Source organism: Cyprinodon variegatus, unplaced genomic scaffold (assembly GCF_000732505.1).
Source record: "Cyprinodon variegatus isolate N-32 unplaced genomic scaffold, C_variegatus-1.0 Scaffold40, whole genome shotgun sequence".
In the NCBI taxonomy this organism is placed as follows: domain Eukaryota; kingdom Metazoa; phylum Chordata; class Actinopteri; order Cyprinodontiformes; family Cyprinodontidae; genus Cyprinodon; species Cyprinodon variegatus.
Genome location: NW_015150493.1, coordinates 223,433 through 246,906, shown reverse-complemented (window position 1 = coordinate 246,906; position 23,474 = coordinate 223,433). Strand labels below are relative to the sequence as shown.

Below are 23,474 nucleotides of genomic sequence, written 5' to 3'. Positions count from 1 at the left end.
GTTACTAATACCGACTCCCACCCCACGGGAATCCCATGACCCGTGGGATTCCCGAAAAAATGTCAGTCTCTACTCCAAAATAACATCTTTAGAGACATACCAGACCTCAAAAATACATGCAACTGTTTCACTTTAATACATATTCATCAAAAACCTTCGTCTGAGAATGTATTTTGAGATGCATGCATCTAAGGGTATCTAACGGAAGCTGGGTGGGGAATTTGAGTTTAATCCATGCCGCGTAAGTTAGAGTGTTTTTCTTTTTACCAAAATGCATTGATCTATCATAAAGATATGATAGATATTCAGATTGAATATGCTGAAGTATGTATTTGGGATGGGGTTTGAACACTTGCACAATTCCCTTACAAGCGAGCCTAAGGAAAAGGCAACCCAGAGGACAAGGAGCTCTAAACTACAGTCTCCACAAGCATGTTTTTTATCCTTCAGGTAGAGTTTTTAAAGCTTTACTGTAAACTCATATTTTATTTATCAGCAGCGGTTCCCCTGAGAGGGAGAATGCAGCTAATGCTCCACTTCTTGAAAAACTGCCGAGTCAGAAACCTGAAGAATAGTGGAGCAATCAGAAGAAGAAAATCAGCGCTATGTTAAGTTTCCTCATGTGGGATTTCAAAAGACGTTATGCAACTCCCCCATGGCCATGCTGGTCCATAAAGAATTAATTTATGCTGAGGGGATGAGTGTTTAAAAGTCTGATACTTCCTAAGTTAAAACTACCTCAGGCCAGTGACTTCTTCTCTTCCATGTTTCTCATCACAGTGACAGGCCATTTTAAGCAGAGTTACACTCATTCGTTGGTGGAGATATTAAGAGGTGAACATCTTACAGAACACAGCGGGTAGCTGCGTGCAGCTTTAAGATGGTCTATTAACTGCAGCACTTACACTGAACAGAGGGTCTGTCTCTCCCTCCTACTCCAGAAAACCCAAACATCCGCGCCTCACATAAACAACTTTCCTTTTCTTCTTCGCTAGCTTCAGTCTCTGCTGATGCCTCTTTGCACATTGAGTGGTTCCAGATCCTGTTCCTGTCAGGCCAGCCGGACGTTCAGTGACACGCCGCTCTGAGGTCACAGTGCCATGGGTTTGGAGTTCAAGGGTCGGGGGAAGAGGAGTAGTCGGAGGGATTAAGAGGGTCAGGGTTGGAGTTTGGTGCCCTGACACCTCGCCACGCTTCTCCTTCTCATCCTTTCCATCTCTAAAGTTCTTTAAGGCGGATGCAGGTCAAAGATAGGCCATCGGGTTATAACCACTTCCTGTGACCTAATGTCGGAGATCCAAAATGGGGCTCACTCTCAAAAAAAGAAGAGGCCAAACTGGTTGTGTTGTGTATGAGAGGTTCATTATTTGACAGGAAGAAGTGTGAACCCTGTAGGCAGCTGAAACAGGGACGCTTAATCTCTGTTTTTTACCAAGAATGTTGACCTCCAGGGAAGAGACTCATTTTAATTGTAAAGGATGCTTTCATTATTATTGTTATGAAAAGCAAGGGGGAAATCTTTCAGTGGAGAAGAATAGTTGGGGAAAAAAAAGTCAGCTCCCTGCTAAAAATACGGGGAACCAAAGTGCTTTTCAGAAGTAAAGATTAAAAAAAATCTGACAATAGTAGCAAACATTCATATTTATCTACTTTATATCGAACATTAAAAAAAACTTGCAGAAAAAGAAAAAAAAATGTAAGCAATGTCAACATGTGTGTGATTAAAGCTATAGAAGCCCACTTTAAAATCCTTGTTGGACTTCCGGGATTAGGAGACTAGAATTAGATATTTTTAAAATAAATCCCAAACCATAAGTGAGCCGGGTTAATCATTGCATGAGATATTTCCATATAACGGCCTCATATTTATCCTAGAAGTAAAGTCCAGCTGCTGTCAGCAGGTGCTTTCATCTGGAGAAGTCTGTCTGATATTATGAACTCAAATACAGGCCGGGTCTGTAAACTTTAATCAATCGTATGGACATTTTTCCTATCAGGCTGTCTGACAACAGATGGTTAGAAAAGCACAAAACCTTAGTTCTTATGCTGGAACTTTATGTAAAAATGCAAAAATCATGGGCATGTGGAAGACCAATAATGCACATGAAACCGAACCAGGAATCACACCTTCAGCTGCATTTCATTTTTTAAGTTGCTAAGCAACCCAAAGCGATACATGGTGGAAGCAGCAGCAGATAGATACATGGAGCTAAATACAGGACCATCCTTATGTAAGCTAACATAAAAAAAAATGCTAAAATTAAGCTTAAACAAAAGACATAAAAAGTTACAAAAGAAGGTTTTAGATCATATTCCTGTACTAAAAAGATTTTGATTTAGGTCTGGACTAAAATGCAAAGTTGGTTGAGAAATACCCCTACAGACCTGCAGCTGTTGTGATGAAAGTTTTTTTTTTTTTCTAGAAATATATAGAAGAAATGAAAGCTATTTCAGAACATCCTTTTCAGATTTTTTTTTGTCCATTTCTGAAGTTTCATCACATGAAATTTAAATAACGTACATTAAAGCTTGTGAAAAATATTCAAGGGGAATCAAACATCAGCTCCCACTCAACCTGGGAGCATCAGCACTCATCGGGCTAAGGAGCTGAAAGCATTGTGAGGTACAGGAAAAAGTGTCTGACTGATAGACAAGATATGAAATGCATAAGAAGGAAGAAATATATTGGAGAAGTCAGGCAGCCCAGGAGTGATAAGCAGGTTAAATCAGGTTGACATTAATGCCCATTCACTGTATGTAACAGCTAAGTGATGCTAACTGATTACAGTAGTTTTTACAGCCAGAAATGTTAACGGCACCAACAGAATGAAAATGCAACATTTTGGCGCATGCAAATGCACAAATCACCGCTCAGCGTCTGTGTATCCCGACTGGCGCCGCCTGAATGCATTGGAAGCCAAACAAGAGACAACACGGGTCACAGATTTCCGCTAGTGTTTATGTTGCTGGGCGGCCAATGGCCCAGCTAGCCTCCCTGTCAAACACTGATTGTGAGTGTGTGAGAGATACTGCATATTAGCTGTAAACATGGTTTCTATTTCAGTGTACAGGGTTCAAGACGTTCACCACAGTCCACAGGTAGACACTGTGGGACCCTCGATGTGTTGGCAGCAGCCGTTCTATAAATGTGAGAGGAAAGTTATGTAAACGTAAACCATCTTTAAACACCTCATTAACAGCAGGCATACAGCTCTAGATTTATACAAACGTTATTCATGCGACACTGAGCAAATGGTGATATTCCTGAAAATAATTTTTTACAACAAAGACGTTTTTTTCTTACTTTCAAATACATTTGATTTGCTCATAAGGCCGTCTAAGGAAACACAAACTCCAATAGCTGGTTTCTACCGGTGGAATTAGTAATTTAGTAAAATCTGGAGTCACTATCCCATTTCTATTCATTAAAAAAAAAAAAAAATGAGTTTGAACTTAAAATTTCACATTTCATTACAGAAAATGAAATATACTTCTGATTAAAGCACCTTATTATCGAAACCTTAGGAATTTTAAGAGGCAACACTATAGCCTGATCTAAAGAAACACAACAAGAGAAACAAAGTTACTAACATCTATTGGTTTGGAAATGGTTACACTGCAAATGGATGAAACAATTAACAATGGGCAGGGGTTGACGTTAAGGATTTTTACCACTTGCCCTTCGGGCAAGTGACTTCCACATTTCATTTGCCCAGAAACAATTTTTACTTGCCCAGTATAATGTTTGATAAAAATAGTTCCTAATATTCATTTTTGTATATATATCAATAAACATGTTTGCTTTTTAAATGCTTTTTGGAAATCAAGAATTTTTTTAAGTTTACAGGTTCCTAGTGTGTATATGCATGCGTCAGATAATGAACTCAAGCCTAAATTACTGTGTTAACATGCTTTTCAATCCTTCCTGCACATCTTTTCAAACTAAACTTTGCTTTACACTGTTGTGTGCTTGGAAAAAATATAAATTGTAATGTTAAAAATCTAAAAAAAAACTTGACAGGTTAAAAACATAAGCTACTGTAAATCACAAGACAGAAGTCAATGTCACAAATGAATAACTTTTATTGTAGAGTCACGGTATGTTTATACAAGATGATACTATTAATATATTGTGACATTTCTAGAGAATCATTATACATAGTTATTTTATACAGGGTTTCCACAGTCATACATAATTTCAGAATTCCCTGACTTTTAACTGAATCAGGATTAGTTTTCCCTGACAAAATAAATGCAGCAACAAGACAATAATAACATAACAGGTCACCAATTTAACATGTCTAGCTCTATAACTAAGATTTTTTAATGTATGACCTGCATCACTGTACAAAAGACTGCCATATGATAGCCATATTTACACTGTGGGCATGGCCAATTTTCCTAATCCCTGACAAATAATTTTTAATCTAGGGTTATCTGGGTGGTAGGTGAAATGGGTGGAGGGTAAAATAGGTGGTGGGTGTGCTACTCTACTTACATTTTTTTGCCTTGTTGTTGTTTTTTAGCCTGCCAAGTCCAAAAAAATGTGTCTGATTCTTGCCAATTCCCGGACAAAAATCACGCCATCTGGCGGAAAATCTCACGGCTTTTTCAAATGACACGAGAATGTGTACAAAATAACAAAAATGGTGCCTGCAACGCTTGTGGGTCCTTTTTTAAGCGAATGTCGGTGATTTAAAAGTAATTTTGAGTGATAATTTTATTTTTGCGAAATTTGTAGTCTCCCGACAATAAAAACTACTTGCCTCGGGCGATCGGGCAATGGTTAACATCAAGCCCTGATGGGGAGCCTTTCAAAAAGTGGGTCCAATGGTCCAAAGGCTGGTTTAGTGTGAAATAAATGTAGGCTGGAATTAATTCAATTACGGTAAGATGTTTCAGTATGACCTTAAAACTAGACTTTCTTCTCCTACAACCCTTCTGAATTAAACCAATTCTGCAAAGAAGAGTAAAGCAAATATTCATCCACATGTATTAAAAGATTCACTGCTAATCACAAATCATTGATGGTCGTAGTGTTTGACTTGGTTGGTTCAACTGGTTCTGAGCTTTAGAAGGCACAAGCTGTTTTAGTGAGCTTTTACAGTTATTAAAATGAAATCAGAATTTGAAAAATGAGCATGATCCATAAAAAGCAATGACAGAAAAAAAAATCAGAAGAGGTTAAAAATGTCTTAAAGCACTCCACATTTCAGAGGCTTCTGTCAGAAATGTTTGCAGCCTTTAATTTTTTTCTTCTCAATCTCAATGGGAACAAATTGTGTTTTGGGGCCAGTAAACAAACACCAGCCGCAATATGCTGTCACTTTTCTTCACTACAAATATAACTCTGTTTATATCCTCTTTTAGGGATTTTAATAACTCTGTGAATCCATCCCAATAGCCTCTTGTCTCCTCCAATTTCTTATTACTGCCGATTGGTGGCTCTTTCCCATCACACATGCTTTGTGATTTGGATTAAAAAGGATGAGGAAACAGGCCTTATTCTACACATTTAGTATTCATAGCAACAATCTTCTGCCCTTTCCCATAACAATCTCTTAAATGCACAATGGCTGCACCAATTAACAGATTTATTTTTAACAAAATTAGGGATGAATGACATAAGAATAGGGAAGATGTGTCTCAAGCTTGGTAAAATCAGCCAATAAAAGGAGTTATGTAGGATAAAGTTTACTCCTTAACTTAAGGGAGGAAAAACCTCTAACAAAGTCTTCCGTAGCTGTACCTGCATTTGGATCCTGATTTAACCGAGCATAGCGGGAGCTATCCAGCAGAGGTGTGCATCGGTCTATTGACACCCAAATGTAGGTTTCTGGGCAGAGGAGGTCAGCAGGTCGGTACTGTCCCTGGGAGACAAAAACAAGACATAGAGACATTGTTAACATGCTACTGTTTGATGAATTTGGGCCATTTAGAAGCTAAATTAAATGTGGAAAATGAACAAAGAATAATGAGAGGCAAGGACAAAGAGATAAATGAACATATAGATAATAGGGCGCTGCGATGAACGCAAAGTCTATAAATACAGATCATTGTTCATACTCTATTGCTTTTTTCATACACGTTTACACCCGGAAAAAATAATAGAATTTAAAACAGGCCTGTTACAGTAAACAAAGAATCAATCAATCTCATGAACAATTTAAATGACCTCAATCATTTATGTTTGAATCTTCTCTCCCTCGTTTCAGTATGCAAGAGTTTGCAAGACACACCCCTTTCCTTAGCGTTTCCTTAGCATAGCGAATGTAGATGAGCGCCTCATGATTGAGGATTAGTAATCCAGAGGAAAGCTAGTTTAGATTTGAAAAATTAAAAGAAAGCTGAAATCTGTTTCAAAGCTAAATGTTACAGCTGCAGTGAAGGAGCCCATTGGATCCAAACTGCATGACAATATTTTCATTTACCGCAATCATTTCTGGTACAATGTGTCATCCCGAAAAATCTTTTAGTGACAAGCCTAGCTCAAAACTTTATACTTTTACAGACTATAAAATTGCATTTGAATGAATACATTTTTTTTACATATGTCCCACCTAAAGGAGAGCCAATAAGCTCTGTTTAAAAACAATTACACAAATGGCATTAAAAAGAAATTTGACCGCTAAGCATCATTAGCTAAGAGACACTTTGTCAAAATTAGATGAACCTTTGTTACAAAACTGATAAGACCATTCCCACAAACCACACTGATGACCTTTCACCCTAGATGCTTGACTAGTTGTAAACTGACCCAAGGGTCGAGGTGAAGACAGAGCTCTGGATCAAACTCACTTCTCTTAAAGTTCTTTGTTATCTTTGCCCTCCTTTCCGACTGGGGTGTTGTGCGAGTCGAGTTGAGCGAGAAATGTAAACACACCAATGTGTTCTTATGTGTGCTTGCAAAATGGGAACAAGTCTGTATTTGACCTAACATTTTGGATGGAAAGTAAATCAAGCAGAACAAAAACAGCTGTAAGGCGTAAGAAGAGGGGGACATTTGAGGGGTTGAACGAACAGAAACGAGGTGCAGGAGGAGGGGAAATTGACTCCATTATCAGAGACCTGCGTTCTATCACGCTGCTCTAAACAAATAAAAAACTGCAGAAAGAGCTGTGTAAACAAACAGGCGCCTGCAAAAGGCCTGCTGTGCTCCCTCAACACACACGAGACTTAAAGTTTATAAGACAGCAAACTGTAGGACAAAGACTTGAGAGATCCTGGAGTACATGTTTCATACACAGCTGAGGTCAGAAAGTGCTGAATAAGTAAACACAAAGTACAGTTGTCAAAATGAACTGTAAATAATGTAGACAAAGGAAATGCTATCAAGGGAAATAACATATACAAACCCTTCTGAGTATGATCAATCTGTCAGAGGGCCTAAATGAGGGAAGACGCTGCCTGTTTCACATGCAGGAAACGATGCTAGGTGAACAAACTAAGCCTCTAATAGGATGAATAGGTTAACAGAAAAGTAAACAGTTTTGGGAAACACAGTTTACTGCAAGTCTGTATCCTCCGAGTCCACAGCTTTAAGAACCCTACCCATGCAGCTCCTCTCTAGCTTTGCAGGATTTCTTGCGCATGGTTTGCAAATAATCTTATAGATATTACTCTACTAATCTGACAGATATAAACATTGGGTCTTAAGAAGAGGATCCAAACAAACTTTTGTAGTAAGCCTTGGTGCCTCTGTGGTGAATCACTAATATAAACTGAAATTTGCAATCTGATTCAGACATATATGACCATAGCAGTTTCAGTGGTTTCCTGCATGCGTCTCCCGCAAACAGCCCACAGCTGTCTATGCAGAAATTACATTATGTCAGAAGAGAGAGCGGCAGAAGATATTCAAATTTTTCAAGGCAAAAAAAATGGTTTTCTTGTATGTTTTGTCCACTGCTGACAAACTGAGAACTCACTCATCTATGTTTTATTGTTGGAATTACAAACAAGTCATATCAAATCCATAAAAAAATTATAGTTTTAAGCAAAGTATATTATCAAATTCTTCCACAAGATTAAAAGAGGCACAAAGTCACTTTATTATCGTGATTCAAACAACATTTGCACCCAAAAAAGGAGATTTCCGAGGGAAATGGTACAAATGAGCTTCTAATGTAGAGTTTTGGGACATTTCCCCAACCTTAGAGTAAAGCCTTGGCTCCAAAGCATTGAAAGCAACAGGTTAAGGTGGTTCAGGCTTCTGAGTAGTTGGATGTTTTCTGGCTATATCCCATAATACTTTACATTAAATGTAACCCATGTATTTAGTTACCTTCCGGTCCATTTATAAACTCCAGCTCATCAGAGATCATGTCCCACAGGGAAACCAAGAACTCCAATACTCCCTGACACCCTGTAGCCCATCTTTGTAGATCCTAATGCATTCCCAGGTTTAAAAAAAAAGATATACAGAACCACCAAGTTTTAGATTGTTCCTCCTCCAAGTAGATCATGTTGGGAACACCTCCAGGAAGTAGCCTAATGAGATGTTCAATCCACATCAATTGAATCCTCATTAAACGGAGCAGCAGGTGGTCTATTCTGAGCCACTATCAAGGCAGAGTCTGGCCAACATTTGGACTGCTGGAATATTTTTTAGGGTGACAAATATGTTTATATTGGAAAAGAAAAGGGATAGAAAAGGAAAGGTTCGGTTAAAGTCCCAAAGTGGGGGAATATAATACACCATCATTTCAATAGCAGTGTGCTGCCACACTCATTAGGGCACAGGGAGCAATCTGAGGCTGAGGGTCTTTCTTGGGAACCCCCGAATGCCAGTCTCGGCTTCAAATGGGCCATCCCAAAAGACTCTCCAGGATGCAAAAGGCCTGCTTTGTACACATTAGACCAGAACTTCAACATTTATAAAAACATAGCAGTACCTCAGGATTTTGAGGCGTTTCTATGCAGAAAACGTCCGAGTTTATTTATTTTCATGCTAATCTTCTCTGTACCATATTAGATTTTGCATATACTGCTAAGAAATTAAATTATGAGTTAAAATTATTATTCTTTTCTTATTCAAGTTAAAAAATAAAAGGTAAGCATATCATGTAGCATTGCACCATTTTGATGTTTCTCAAAAACAGTCCATCATCGAGTATCTACCCAATTTTCCTCAAGTAAAAAAAAAAAGTTAAATACAGACCAAAAAAGTGAACATTCTGCCACTAACTCAAACCAAACAAAAGGAAAACAAAAACCCAACAACAGAAATCACACGTTTAAGTGCCCCTGGTAACAGACGGATGGATGCAGACACTGTCGCCCCAACAACTTGCAGGCTTCACTGACTTTCTGCCTCCTCAACTCCTTCAACAGATTGATATTTACCTCTATATGAAGAACGCACACCTGGCTACATGTAGAAACACAATGAGGCACAGGCTTTCTATTACAAATGTCTGCAACCCTGCAAAAGCACAATACAACCAGGAAGGGTTGGAAGCCAAACTGTAAACCTGGAGATGTGGACAGAGATAGGCTTGACAGAAAAATAATGGAGAAAGTAAAGGAATCAGACAAGCTTATAACATCCTGTAAATGTGTTACCGTTATCGTTTCTGTTCTTTAACCAAGTCTTATGTCAATGTATTTCTCTAATGCCAAAAAAATGCCTCCTTGCTTTCTCTAAGCCTATACTTTGTTTGTCTGATGTTTTGAGGAAGAAGTTGGACCAAACCAAAATTACACAGAGGTTTTGAGTTCATGACACACGCATAATTACTCACTTCTCCCTTTAAAGGACTCCGCATTTAGTGGTCCTAAAAGATGACTTCAACAAAAACCAACAACAAAAATGAGCTTTTATCTGTAATTGTGAGATGCATCACTTTTAGACTTTTTAGATTCTTCTTCCAAAACTTGGTATGAAGAGCTTATTACACCAGTCTATTAAAACCCTCCTAAGTTAGTATAAAAGTGCTTTTATCAAAACACAGATCTAGAAAAGATGTCACACCCAAGCAGTTTCCATGACTACCATTAAGCATAGGAGCCAAGAAAAAACTTTTTCTTATTTACAAGCACTAAGAGAGTAAGTTTGCATGCATACAGGGGCTAAACTTTCAGGTCATATTGGATACTGAACTTGAATAGATTGGAGTCCACTTATTTTCAAAGTAAAAAAACATCACTAAACTTTTTTTTATCCGATTTTCAAGGTTGAAAACTTGAAATTCAAACTTTACTTTTTAAATTGAATACACTCTAATAACCAATATTCAAAGGAACGATCATTAGAAAACAACATAACCCAGAGCCTGTAGAACTAAACATTCTGGTAGTTAAAGGATTTACTTTTATTAGTAAGCAGAAAACCTGGTAACAGTGTTAAAAAAAACAAACCTATAGGGCCGTTTCTGCACAGAATAAAATTTGATGGGTCCTTTTTGCTTTTCTGCTTAAATTCTCCCAAACAGACCAATCTGTTGCCAACTTTCCATTCTATGCTCCCTTCATTGCAAACATGTCCAGGCGATATGAAGGTGATAGAAATCACTGACAATGTCTTAAAGGCTAACTTGTTTAGAGAGAGAAAAGCAAGATAAGGAAAAACAAAGAGCAGAGGAAATTTCTACAGGCATTCATGGGAGGTGTGAAAAATGCAGAAAGGAGCAAAGAGAAAATTAAATGCAGATCTTTGTCCAAATTGTACGACAACTAAAAGAATTATGAAGGAATTGTTTAGATCAGAAAGATAATAAATGAAAACGAATGGTTACTACTAAATTGGTTCAGCAGCTTTCTAAAAAAATTTGCCTCTATGGAGAGAGAGGAAAAAGAAAGCCATGCAAAAAATTTATTCTAAAAGTAGGGAACTATGTAGGGAACAGAGCAAACGTGGAACATTGTGCTTTGATAATAAAGTTGAACTTTCTTGGAAAATCAACTTGAACACAGCATCTTTAATAAGAAACACGGTGGTGGGAGTATCATTCTGTGGGAATTCTAGAAAAACAAAATAAAAAAGAGGGACAATGAAAGTTTTACATGGTTTAAACATTTTTAAACCATGATTAATTAAAATTGTGAGCCTAAAATTGTGTGAGAACCTACAGTAAAAACTGAAAATTGATTATCTAGGATGCTCTTAATACAATCTGATGGAGCTGGAAACATTTTGCAAGATGTAAGGGCAGAAATGTTATATTTACATTTAGCTTGGGATGTTTTGTTGTGTGGTTGTCAGTGAATAAGCTTGGGGGGGTTGGGGGGGTTTACAGGAAAGCAATCTACTACAGGACAGGTTTATAAGTGAACCAAACTTTTTTACATGAGAGTGAAAATGACTCAACTTCATTTGAAAAAGAAGCTGCCTTACTGTAAACAATTACACAGCCTCAATCATCTGAGCTAAATAAACACGTTCAGAGCCTGATAAACAGTTCCACAATGCTGTCCAGATGTATGATTGCTCCGCTCATTCTTTTCAGACCACACATAATGTGTGCATATGCCCTGAGGTTAGAGCTAAATTTATTATCAAATCAAAACCTCTACTGTCCGGTGTGCGCTTCACTTTTCTGCTGTTTTTTTTTTTTCTTTCAGCTACTCATTCCTATTTTCCACACCTTGATAAAAGGGGGGAGCTATGCCCTATGCTCATACCTCTAAATTATTAGGAAATAATTAATCAGAGGTATAAATGATTGAAATATTGCAGCAAAGGAATACTTGTGAGAATGTACACTTGCTTTGGAGTTCTGCTCCTACTCCACCACTTCATTTAGGAGGCTGCTGCAGTGGCTGGTCCACATTAGGGATGGGTATTGGCAAAGAAGTCATGATTCGATTCGAATCATGATTCACATGCCACGATGCGATTCTATTATGATGCATCACAATACTTGAAATATTGCGATGCATTGCGATATTTTCACTGAACACTGTAAGAAAAAGATACAGCCATTACCAGTGGCTGACTGGCTGGGTATGATCTGGATAGTGTCTTCAATTGATACATAACTGAAAGCAACTAAATTCATACATAGCTGTACTTATTGAAATGACTTTTGGAGGTGTTGCCATGAAAACAAATACTGGACACAAATATTACTATTACTATTACAAAAAGATATTAGGATTCATCAAACTTAAAATAACAAAATAAGGATAATCAGTGCCGTTTACATGGCCTCAGTAGTCCTTTTGCAAATTACCTGCATCATATCAATTTCATTTTTACCTTCTTTGTTTTTAAAGCCAGAATGCATCCAAGCATCTGAGTTGAAATGTGATGGAGCCGGGGGGCGAAATTTTCTCAGTCTCCTCCATATTTTGTTTACAAATGACTCGTCTCAGTATCCCGCGGCCAGAAATGCTTGTGACACAACGCAGCGGGCATCAACACATCCACAGCGACATCGGCTGGACTGGCAGTTGTATTCCACTTGGTTTGGCTGATTTTTTTATTTTTTATAATCGATTCTTGCCTTCAAGAATCGATGCAGTAGATCACAAAAATTATAATCGTGATGCATCGTCATGACGATTATTTTGCACACCCTTAGTCCACATAATGGCAAACTTTGTCAAACCTTAGCTGGAAATTTTTTTCCGAACTTCAGGGTTGTTATTGAAAAGTTTTTATGTACTAAATAACATCTCACCTCACCTAAATAACATCAGAAGGGTATGTTATTAAGTGTTTTTTGGACATTCCCTCCTAATATCATTTGATATTTATGCAGTTCTGGTCATCTAGTGAATGCAAAGGAGCTTCCTACCATTGGATGTTGTAGATAGAGAGCATAAATGTGTACCTATTTTTGATACATGTGTCGACAATTCATGATTTCATCTTGATTTCCAACTTAGTTTCTAAGAAAAGGCGCAATGGTATTTTTAGGTCTAAATCGGATCCCAGAAATGAAGTCAGAAGTAGCTATACTTAAAATGAAGGAACTCCCAGCTAAATGCTCTCTGACAAGAAAATCTTAGGTTTTATATCTCTACTTCCTTTTCAGTATGGCTGTGTTTCTTCCTTATACTGCAGATGTATTCATCTTAAAAATACTACCTCTTCCATTGTTAAATGATTAAATGCTACTAGGGTAAGGACAGGGTAAGAATATTCAGACACTAAAAAAAAACGTATCGTTTAATTTTTAAAATATAAGGGCAAACAAAGTCCAGAGGCCCCCTAGTTAAGCACTTAGGATAACAGACAGAATATAAACAAGCCAATATCAGTGGGGGCTTGCAGTCTCTACGACCGGAGAAGAAAATAGATGAAGTAGTTCTTTCTAAACTGAAAGAACAACTTCAAACGTACAAATCAACTTCTTAGGAGTGTATTGCAAAACTAAGAGTTCAACTATTGCTCTGTTTGTCTTTGGCAAAAACAGCATAAAAAAGGCTTTTTTTTTTTGTAAAATACAGCAAATGAAGCATGAAGGAAATAATGAAAGCAGTATCATGACAGAATAAATTATTAAACAGAGTATTTGTCTTTTGACCCGAGCTGAAATTAAACTCAGTGTGTCACATTTGTGATCTTACTGTGGTATTTTATTCAGCTGGCCGTCAGACCAAAACTCAGAGGGAACACAAAGAGGCCTAGTGTGGCTGAAAGCCAGGCAGATCTAACCTGTTCTGGCCCAGACCGACCAGCACACTGACCCTGGGTCAAACTGGGCCGGTTTCTGTCAAAAACCAATAAACAGACCTCAATCCCTAACATTCACTCTGTCTCCTAAACCTACAGCTCCACCAATGCACAAGCTTTATGTGCCGTAACATGTCGACATGCTTACATTCTGCCAAAACCAGGGTGGGGGGAACTGGCTGCTGATGGACACACGTAAACAGTGGAGCACGCAGATGCACCAAGGCAAACAGAACAGAGGACCGAGCAGATGAGTGAGCAGCAACACTGAGAGACGCGTCCAAACAAACTGACTTTTAGTTCAGGGACTCGGATTGGTTAAATATGCAAAACTATCAACCGGAAACTCTCCACATGTTATATTACATCCACAAACTGGGTTGTATTTTATCAGGATTTCATGTCTAGAAATCTAAAGAAATGCATAGTGGAAGAAAAAAAAATCTGCAGTCAATATATTTTACAAATAAATATTTAAAAAGAAAACGTGTACATTTGTATTATAACCTATGTTTCTCAGTTGGATTTAGGTCCCATCCCTTTGACTGAGTCATTCGTAAACATGAATATGCTTGGACTTTGGCCCCTCTGGTCTATTTCATAAATTCCCAGCAGAATGCACAAAAGTTTCTGGATGGCATGTAACAACATGAAAAACTCCTAAGGACCTAGCGCTTGCAATATGAATGTGTGTGAGTAAGAGGATGCTCATAATGTCTCGAGTCCCCATTTGGCAGGATTTATGCAAACTGCTGCTGTTTAAACACTTGGGGCCCACTGAGGCCTTTTCACCCGACTCAACACATCACCACAGCACGACCTTCAAATAAAGCACACAGGCTGGTAAGTTTCCCCCCTTGGGCCTCTAGACAACCGCCACAATTCCTTCCATCCAGCCCCCTCTGTCCAGCACTCCCGCGCCTGGCTATGCGTCACGGCTCCATGCATGACAGGTTAATGAGGAGAAAATATTTTTACAGGATCGCATTTCGAGTGGGCCCTGAGAACCAATGGCAGAGCTTTTTATGGGCACCAGCTTTAAGACCAGGTACCTTTTATCTCTTTATCTCCCCTCTTTTATTTTTTACAGTGAAGGGCAGCAGTTATACCTCTCTGACGCAGACCACAGCTCTCTGACTTGCTGCCAGAGCTGCAGCTCTAATCTTAGTCTTAAAAACACACCACAGACATCTTATTGCAAAAGCTAAATTAAAACCGCAGCCCACAGTAGGTGTAACCTGTCTAACAGTGTTTAAGAGAGTAGTTCATTGTCTCCACTGCTGCTTATCAATGATCTAAATGCATTCAGCTTTGCCAAAAAGGCATTTCAGACAAAGTGGCGCAGCTGCAGTGGGTTTGAAAATAAATAGAGGTGAAGTTAATGGCAATGCAAACACCTCAAGCTGGCAGCTAGAGGGCTCTGGATCTGCTCAGCAAGACACACTCTCTAAACTTTCATTTTTTGCCCTCATGACCCCCAAACCTCCCCCTCACTCATCTCTGTCCCACTACTAGCATTTAGAAGAAACGGTGTGACCCGACCCGCTGAACTCTGCTGCCTCAGACCCCAACCCTGTCAGCGCCCCTCATAGGAGGTGCCAACCAGCGGCTGCTATCCCACTACGCTGTAACCTGTTAATGATTTGTTAAAAACACAATCGTGGTGAGACAGAAAGAGGTGACGGAGGAGGTGGTGTGGGGAGGGGTTATAAGAGAGGAGACGTTTCTTAAAGTTTAAACAAATGTTTCTGCTGAGTAGCGCACTGTTGGTGGTCTCCTGTCGAGCTAAAGTCAAACAACACGCTTTCTGTCAGAAAGGCTCAATTTTAAAACTGGGGGAGGGAAGAAAACCTGGATATTTTGCGGTTAAAAATGGTCCGGGCTGGGGGCTTAATCTCAGTGTGACGGCATGAAGCTTCATCAGAACTGCTTTAAGGGACTCCACGAAAAAAAAATAATAATTTAAAAAGTCAAGATAATTACAATTTCGACCTGAATAACTTAAAAATGTCGAGAGAAATAAACTAATACGAGTAAAGCATTGCTCCATGTGAAACAGAACTGACTACAATAAATCAATAAATTAACACCTAAGCCCTAAACCGCTGAGTTACTGCATTAGATCAGCATGAACACGATCAAAGGTAGTGGGATTACCAACAACCCGAATGCATAAATCCCTCCAGTCTTTCAGACGTACAACGACATAATACTAAATGAAGAAAGATGTTTTAGCCTGTTTTTATCTTTAAATGGGATCATCTGGAAGTTTCTTCAGACACCATCAATCTGTTACCCCTACCAGCATATGGGCAACTGTTTTTGGACAGTTGCTGAAAGAAGTATAGAAACAGGAACAGGCAAAATAAGGGATGTGGTTGTCTTTTGTTTGGACCAACACAGTTTTATACGAACACTTTTCTTTCACATAAATCACATAAGTGTCATTCTATGTACAGTGATTTGCAAAAACATACTCAAAGTCTCTTGTACCTCGTCAACTTTGAATGTAATTTATTGAGATTTTATGCATTACAAACACAAAGTGGCATCTCTAAAGATCCATAGATCCTTAGCTTATGAGATTTTATCAACATGGTAACTTTTAGCGTTGTACTCAACAAATCTGGCCTTTATGAAAAAGTGTCCAAAGGTAAACCTGTAAAACCGGGCAGGGGCACTTTAAGATTTTTATTTTTTAAACAAAAATTAAAAGCATCTACAGTACGATCACGGAAAAACTATTAGATTCCCTATGTTTTCTTTCAGTTTATTGTACTCTTCAGATAATATATTTTTTTAGAATAAGATATAGGAAGAAAACAAGTCTGTTTTTAGTGTGCATTTCCATCTCTGCATTAATTCCCCTCCACTTTGTAGTTTTAGACTATTTGTGTTGGTCTATCATCACATGTAACAATAAAATACAGAAAAATTTGACTGTAATGTGACGACTGTTATATTCCAGAATAATTTCAAGAACCCTGCCCAAACAAAAATAAATTAAGAGAAATGTCTGCCCTTATAAAAAAGAAAATGGTCAGTATAGTGTTACATGGTACACAGAGATGAGGGTGTCTACATGCCTCGGATGCATTATGTCACTCCCAATCTACCCAGATGTTCAACAAGTGACAAAGTGAATATGAGGTCACACACGTACGCACAACGCTCTATGTTTATGGCTCATTGAGTAAAAAAGGCAAGCATGCAGAATCATGAGAGATTTGCCTTGGAGGTTTTTAGCATGTTGTAACCTGCCACTCTGAACTTGAGCACAGAGAAAGGCTGTCTGGGAAAAGAAAAAAAAAAAAAAAACACTCTTATGGATAGATAGTTCTTCCTACCAGAAAAATGTACCTTTAATGAGCAAGTATTGAAATGGCTGGTGCTGTTTTTAGCAACATAGAATACCAAATGCTGCTCTCTGTTTTGGCAACCCAGGGAATTCTCCTATGATTGGCCACAGAAATAGGAAGTAAGCACCGTTCCACTATGTACCTCTGGATTTGAAAGGAGAACTTGGCTGCAACCTTGTAGAAGGTGAAAAATGATTTTGGATAACTTAACAATAAATGTATTGCTTATTTCTCCCTTAGAAATGAAATACACATTTCCTAAAAAAAAGTTTTAGTACACTATGTAATCAGGAGGCCCTATATATCATTTCCAATTTATGTTACAAGCATAAAGTTTGTGCAGAAGGTGACAGAAAAGCCTGCCGGCATTCTATGATTAAGACAAACTTTAGTGTTGCAACGGTGGTTTTAAACCACTATCAGATTTGTTCATTTGTAACCTGATGCCCTCTTCCATACACCCACTGACACCTGGATGGATTTATCTCGAATTCTCTTTATTCACGAGCTTTGGGCATGTGGAAAAGTGCTGGCTGGGACTGTAAAACTGACCAGCTCTCTGACAGGGTTTGTTATTAGTGGATGAGGAGGAGCTGGGCTGAAAGGGACCAGAGGTGCAGCTGCAACGACAAGAGGTTCTTTAAAAGACTCTTAAGTATCGCCGAAGAACAAATGCTCCATTTTCTTGTCCTGGTGTCCGCTGTGGACCTTTTCATGGTTTCCTTACCTCATAGGAACACAACCTTTCACAGAAAAATCATAACAAGAACGAGACCAACTTGATGTTACCGTTACCGTTACTCAGCACCATGAGGTTAGAACTGCAACTCCAAGTCTATGAGAGAGGCGTGCTGGAATGTCTCACTTGACTAGTGCCCAAAACAGTAAGACTGAAAGTAGATTTTAAATGGACTAAAGTGGATTAAATACTTAATTTGTTTTCTTTAAATTTCACCTTTCCATTAAAACGCAAAGCTGTAAGAAAATCGTTTCCAGTAAGAAGTTTACACTCATTATGGAAAGAAATTACACATCACTATGAGGTGGGAGGAAGTTGACCAAAAATGGAAATATGCAGCTCAAAGCTTATCTGAAACCTGCAGCAGCCAACATAACAAAAAAAAATAATAAAAAAAACATTCTGAGCAGAAATCGTTTTGTCAGAGAAGATGTTGATCTCCCATCTTCATCAGTTCAGAGCCTGCTTACAATCACGTACCACTGGAGAAGTGTACAAAGCTGTTTATGTAGCTAATGGAACCATAGAGGCTGGATTCGAAATGCAGTAAAAACAGGATTTTAAAATAAAACCAGCATGGTAGCATTAGGTTTGTGTACAGAATATACACCTGGAAAGAAATATAGAAATATATAAAAATAAAATTAAATATCTAATAAAACATTCTAAAAAAAAATGTATAAATGAAGTATAAAAAAAATCCAGAATGCATCCAGAATGTTACCTTTTAATTTCCTTATTTCCTTAATTAACTTTTGATTTCCTTATTTTAAAAGTAAATAAACTATTGGAATTTTCTTCTATGTGTTCCTGTTATTCATATAAGATAAATCAATAAGTGAACAGTCTGCAGAATGTGACACATTTTGTCCAATTGAATAATGAGGATTAACAATGGAATAATCTATAACTACAATATTAATTTATCGCTGCCCTATATGCATTAACTTATTTAAATTGATAAACAAGGCAAACATTGAGCTTATGAAAGGCCTTGAATATCTTAACATCTTTTATAAATTACTCTTAAAACCAAGCAATTTAAATGGGCTTTAACAAATCTGTCAATAACATTGGGTAAAGAAATACATATATTTAAGCATGTTTTAATACTTTTTTTGAGCCTGAGAGGAAATTCAACATTAGTATTAAACTACTACAACCAGTAGTGATTTTAAATATCACTTAAGAGGTGTGATGAAAAAAAAAATGTAAACTTAAACCGAATATCAAATCTGTGAACATAATGAGAGCATATATTAAAAGATGAAAAGGAAATAAAATAATTTTACACAATAACCTTAACAGGTATTTGTTTGAATTATTTAATATAATAAATATGTGTGCCAATCAAAGCCCTTATGAGTTAAGATTTATACAAACATTTTAAAAAGCTAAGCTCTGCAACTTTAAACATCATAAAACTTGACTATGCATACATGCAGAAGGATTTTTTTGTTAAAGTCTAATAAAAGAGGTATGCATGCATGTGTGGTATATTTTGCAGTTGAGGAACACTTTCAGAGAGTGCTTGCATTTGACCATGATCTCTCTAAATTATGTTTGTGCTCACATATTCTATACAATCAATATACTTTATTAAATTGAGGATAGAGATGGTCAGCCCAGGCTCAATGTTAGCCTTAAAACAGACTTTAAAGCTATCTCTTGGCCTTTTAAGTATCTGTGCAAATCAACAAACAGCTCAGCGTTTCAAACGACTGAGCTTAAACATATAAGAGGCTTCAGGAGAAAGAAAAGTGACAGAAGGGCCAAGACCTCTGCACTCATTTAGACTCCAACAGCTCAACCTTCTGCTCCTGACAGAAAGCTCAACATCAGAAGGCCAGGGAGGGCAAATGGACCAGGGACAGAAGCCAAGGGCACAATGTCACGTTGAACTCTGAGCCGCCAGCCAAACCAGGAAGACTCTATGGGACGTTCAGTCCCAGCTTTAAGAACAAAGGAGTGGGTCTGACACCAGCCAGGCATCCTCCCGGGTTCTGGCTGTACTTCAAGTCTTCTGAGGACCCTTTAAGGCTCCTCTATGGGACCACGTCCTGCCGTTGGCAGTGCTCACAAGCTCATCTCATATGGGGCCGTCTTCCTGGACACAGTGCTGGGACCCAGCAGGAAGGATTCTTTTCCAAATTAACAGCTCAAGAATAACAATGAGAGTTCAGACTTTTAACTTTAAATGGGCAGTAAAATCATACAGCCAAAAGGTATGCCAAAAGAGGGCAAAAGAGTGAAAGATACAACAGATGCACTGCGGTATGTGACCAATATGAGGGTCATAAAATTAGTAATTTAGCTAGAAATACCCAACTTTAGGAACTCACTCTAAATGCATATGAGTAGCTGGACGTTTTAAAATTAAATCTTTTTTTTTCTACTTATCTGAAGCTGGACAGCACAAGATGAAATTCAACAAATTCATTTGCAGCAAAGGAAACATGTAGCATTGAAAATCTAATTAGATTTTAGTACTTTTCATTTTTAACCCCAGTAGAAACCTTATGCTGAGTAGAAGCCCAACATCAGCAAAAAATACCCAATATTATTTAATGTAGATGTATTTAGTATACAAAAGGATCTTAAGGATAAAGATATCGAAACCTTTTGAAGGTTTTCTGTGTACTATTGGACTTGCTATTCAAGTACACCAGTTTAATCCAAACTTTAATCTAAAACATTCTTTAAAAAAGGAAAAAGAATTGTGTTTAATAATGGTGCTCACAAGTGCTTATATCTTGGCCCCTTAAGAGACTGGAACCAAGCGTGAGATCCCAAAACCAGTTAAACTTCAGCACAAAAACAAAGCAGGCTTAAAGAGCCAGACAATGCCTCAGTATGTCTGTGCATTGATGAACTAAAAATATGCAAATCAGACAGAAGAGCAAAACACTGTGCATGTCGCTGGGAGCATGTTTGAGCATTGGTGCTTTTCTGTGAGACTGTGCGAGTCTAAAGGTGGGAAATGGGCAACCTTCTCACCCTTGTTCTGTGATCCCTCCCAATGGGTAAAATAGGAAGAAGCGGGGAGTTGGTGAGCTAGACGCTGCAATGACAAACAGACAAGGAAACATACGGGGGTGGGGTAGTAAATGCCACCATTGGAGGGTAAGGTACTGTGGTAACAGCGCAAGTTCTTAGAGAAACATTGTGAGCAAGATTCAAAACACAGATGCAAACACAACACACTCATGTGCATTCCTTGCACACACTGTCAAACTGAGAAATTAGGTAAAGCGCTGTGCAAGACGCCAGATAAAAAGATATGGCAGTTTGCCATAATCTTCAACAGTACATCAGGCTCTCATGGACAGGAACAATCTCTGGGAAAACCAAACAAACTGAGGATGGTGTGAACGTATAAAAGAGAAAGGAATAACTAGTAAACCTAAAAAAAAAAAACAGTGGATTTTGGAAAAAAAACTTTTCTTTCACTATTATCCACCACTCAAAGATTTTTCAGCACCCTTGGTCTCAAGATTAACATCCTTATAAACTGAAGATGTACAGGGTGTGACAAAACAATTAGACCAGCAATTCAAAGATGCAAGCATCTCAAGATGGGGAACCCAACTTTTTTACTGCAGAATTATATACAGCTCTTTCTTTTTCCTTAACCTAATCTCCAAGGTTTAACTGAATACTGCATAAAACTGATGTAACTTGAACAAAAAAGAAATGGATTATGAATTTCAAACTTTTCAATATTTTCCTAAAGAAATTGACAAAAGAAATTTTATGCTACAGGCTGATATTGTTCTAAATCTTTGGGAACTGTTAGGATAATTATCATTGATAATGTGTGAGTTTATTAAACCTTAATATTAGCTGCCTGTTGCGTGTCAGAACTGATTTTTTCTCCAGTGGTTTATCTACTTAGGCCAGTTCCTCGGTCCGGCTATATACAGTTATAATTTTCATTCTGTACGTGGCAAATATTTGGGAATGGAGTGAGAGCGGTGTTCTTCAGTTAAGAAAAAAGTGTAATATTTTGAAAAGGCTGGAGCCATGGATGTCTCCTCGTCCGCAGACGTGTATGATGTAACGTTGTGATGATGCAGCATACTGAAGTATAAAATACTTCTCTACCTGTTTGTCAGGGCCACTTCCCGAGAGGCGAGCTCTAAGCAACTTCTCTGATCTCAATAAGATTAAAATTTCTATAAAAATCTGTTGGCATGTCTCATGGTTATTTAATACATATACGTTATTAAGTGTTATTTAAAGAATTAGTCCTGAGTGATCTTTTTTCAGGAAAAAGAACTAGAGAGAGACAATTCAAGGTGTAGACAGAGCCTACCTTGAACAGAACTTAATCCTAACATAAGCTCTGCAGCCACATTATCTAATGACTTTAGAGAAGAAAATTTATTGTAAATTACCCCCAACCCAGTTATGTGATTTTGTTTTTCAAGTTTAGCTCCTATTAAGACTCTTATACCCTTCAAACTTAAGCCATCTATGCAAGCCAAATAGCATATTAAGGTGTGATCACCCAGATAAAGTCCACATTAGGGAACACCTACAGGCCAACTGTGCTCTCAGGCAGCTTGGGTTTATTTCAACTCTGACATGCCCTCCATCTTTACATGAGTCAAACACTTCTGTCTTTTAAAGTGTCTGGTCAAACAGGGGCCCTATAAAAAAGTATTTGTATTATATGTAAACAAAATTTTAAATTTTCTTGTGTATCATATGTGAATATAGACTAAGTCTACGTCAGAACGTCTGCCCTAACCACCCTACATGGGTTACGCCATTGATATGAGTGTCTGAATGTCTAGTGGACGAAAAAGTAGTGGGCTCAAAATTTCCCACCATGCACCTGGAAAAGTAGTGATCATCCAAGGTCACTAGACGAGCAAGACAGACCAGTAGTGTTTCTTTCTTTTCAATGAGAAATTGTTGCAAAGGGTAAAAACATTGAAATGCACATTTTGCCCATAAATAAAGTTTGTCATTTTGAGAAAGATTGTTAAAGCAGTAACTGGACACACTGTTTACATTAAATCCTGAGCAGAGACATAACTCCCTTTATCTTTTATCTTAAAAGATAAAGGGGAGTTATGTTTAAAAGTAAACGTAGAACAAAATGAAACCAACTGTGCAGGATAATAATTCACTTTATGTTCAGAAGTGAGCAGCTTTATATTTCAGAGGAAAAGATTGTGTACAGTGGTGCAAGTTACCTTATAACGCATCTTGGGGCAGGAGTGAATGTAAAAGCCTAGGTAGTAGTAGCACAGCTTGGACGACTGCTTCTGCAACTGCCTGGTAAAAGCAATCTCCCTGTAGGGTGGACACATGTGAATAGAGTTTAAGAAAACATTTTTAAAAAGTTAATTCTGATTAGATTTAAACTTTTAATTTTGTTTATTTAATAATGTGACAGTGGACATTTATCAACACAAGTACATTAAACTATCATCTAAATACACCACATTTAACCACAAGATTTAATTTTAATCTGTAGTCCCATAGAGGTGAAAACAAAGACAATAAAACAAATAAATACACATATACAGCAAGCATAACATTTACCAAAGATATGTTAGCAAATATTAAAACAGATCAACAAATATGAAAGCATTCTCAATTAGGGGTGGGTATTGCCAAAGAAGTCACGATTCGATTCGAATCACGATTCACAGGCCACGATGCGATTCTATCACGATGCATCACGATACTTGAATTATTGCGATGCATTGCAATATTTTCTCCTCCATGTTTTGTTTTTTTA

General features: G+C 37.8%; 1 protein-coding gene across 2 annotated transcripts in view; it reads right to left on the bottom strand.

Annotated features, from left to right (window-relative positions):
• Window positions 1-23,474, bottom strand: part of ate1 (arginyltransferase 1) — a 67,535-nt gene that overhangs the window by 2,017 nt on the left and 42,044 nt on the right. For both annotated transcript variants that reach the window (XM_015370006.1, XM_015370007.1), the window contains exons 10-11: window positions 22,924-23,023; window positions 5,750-5,870 (exon numbers count right to left, since the gene is read on the bottom strand). In XM_015370006.1, coding sequence (XP_015225492.1) covers window positions 5,750-5,870; window positions 22,924-23,023 — 221 coding nt within the window. The remainder of the gene's footprint in view (window positions 1-5,749; window positions 5,871-22,923; window positions 23,024-23,474) is intronic.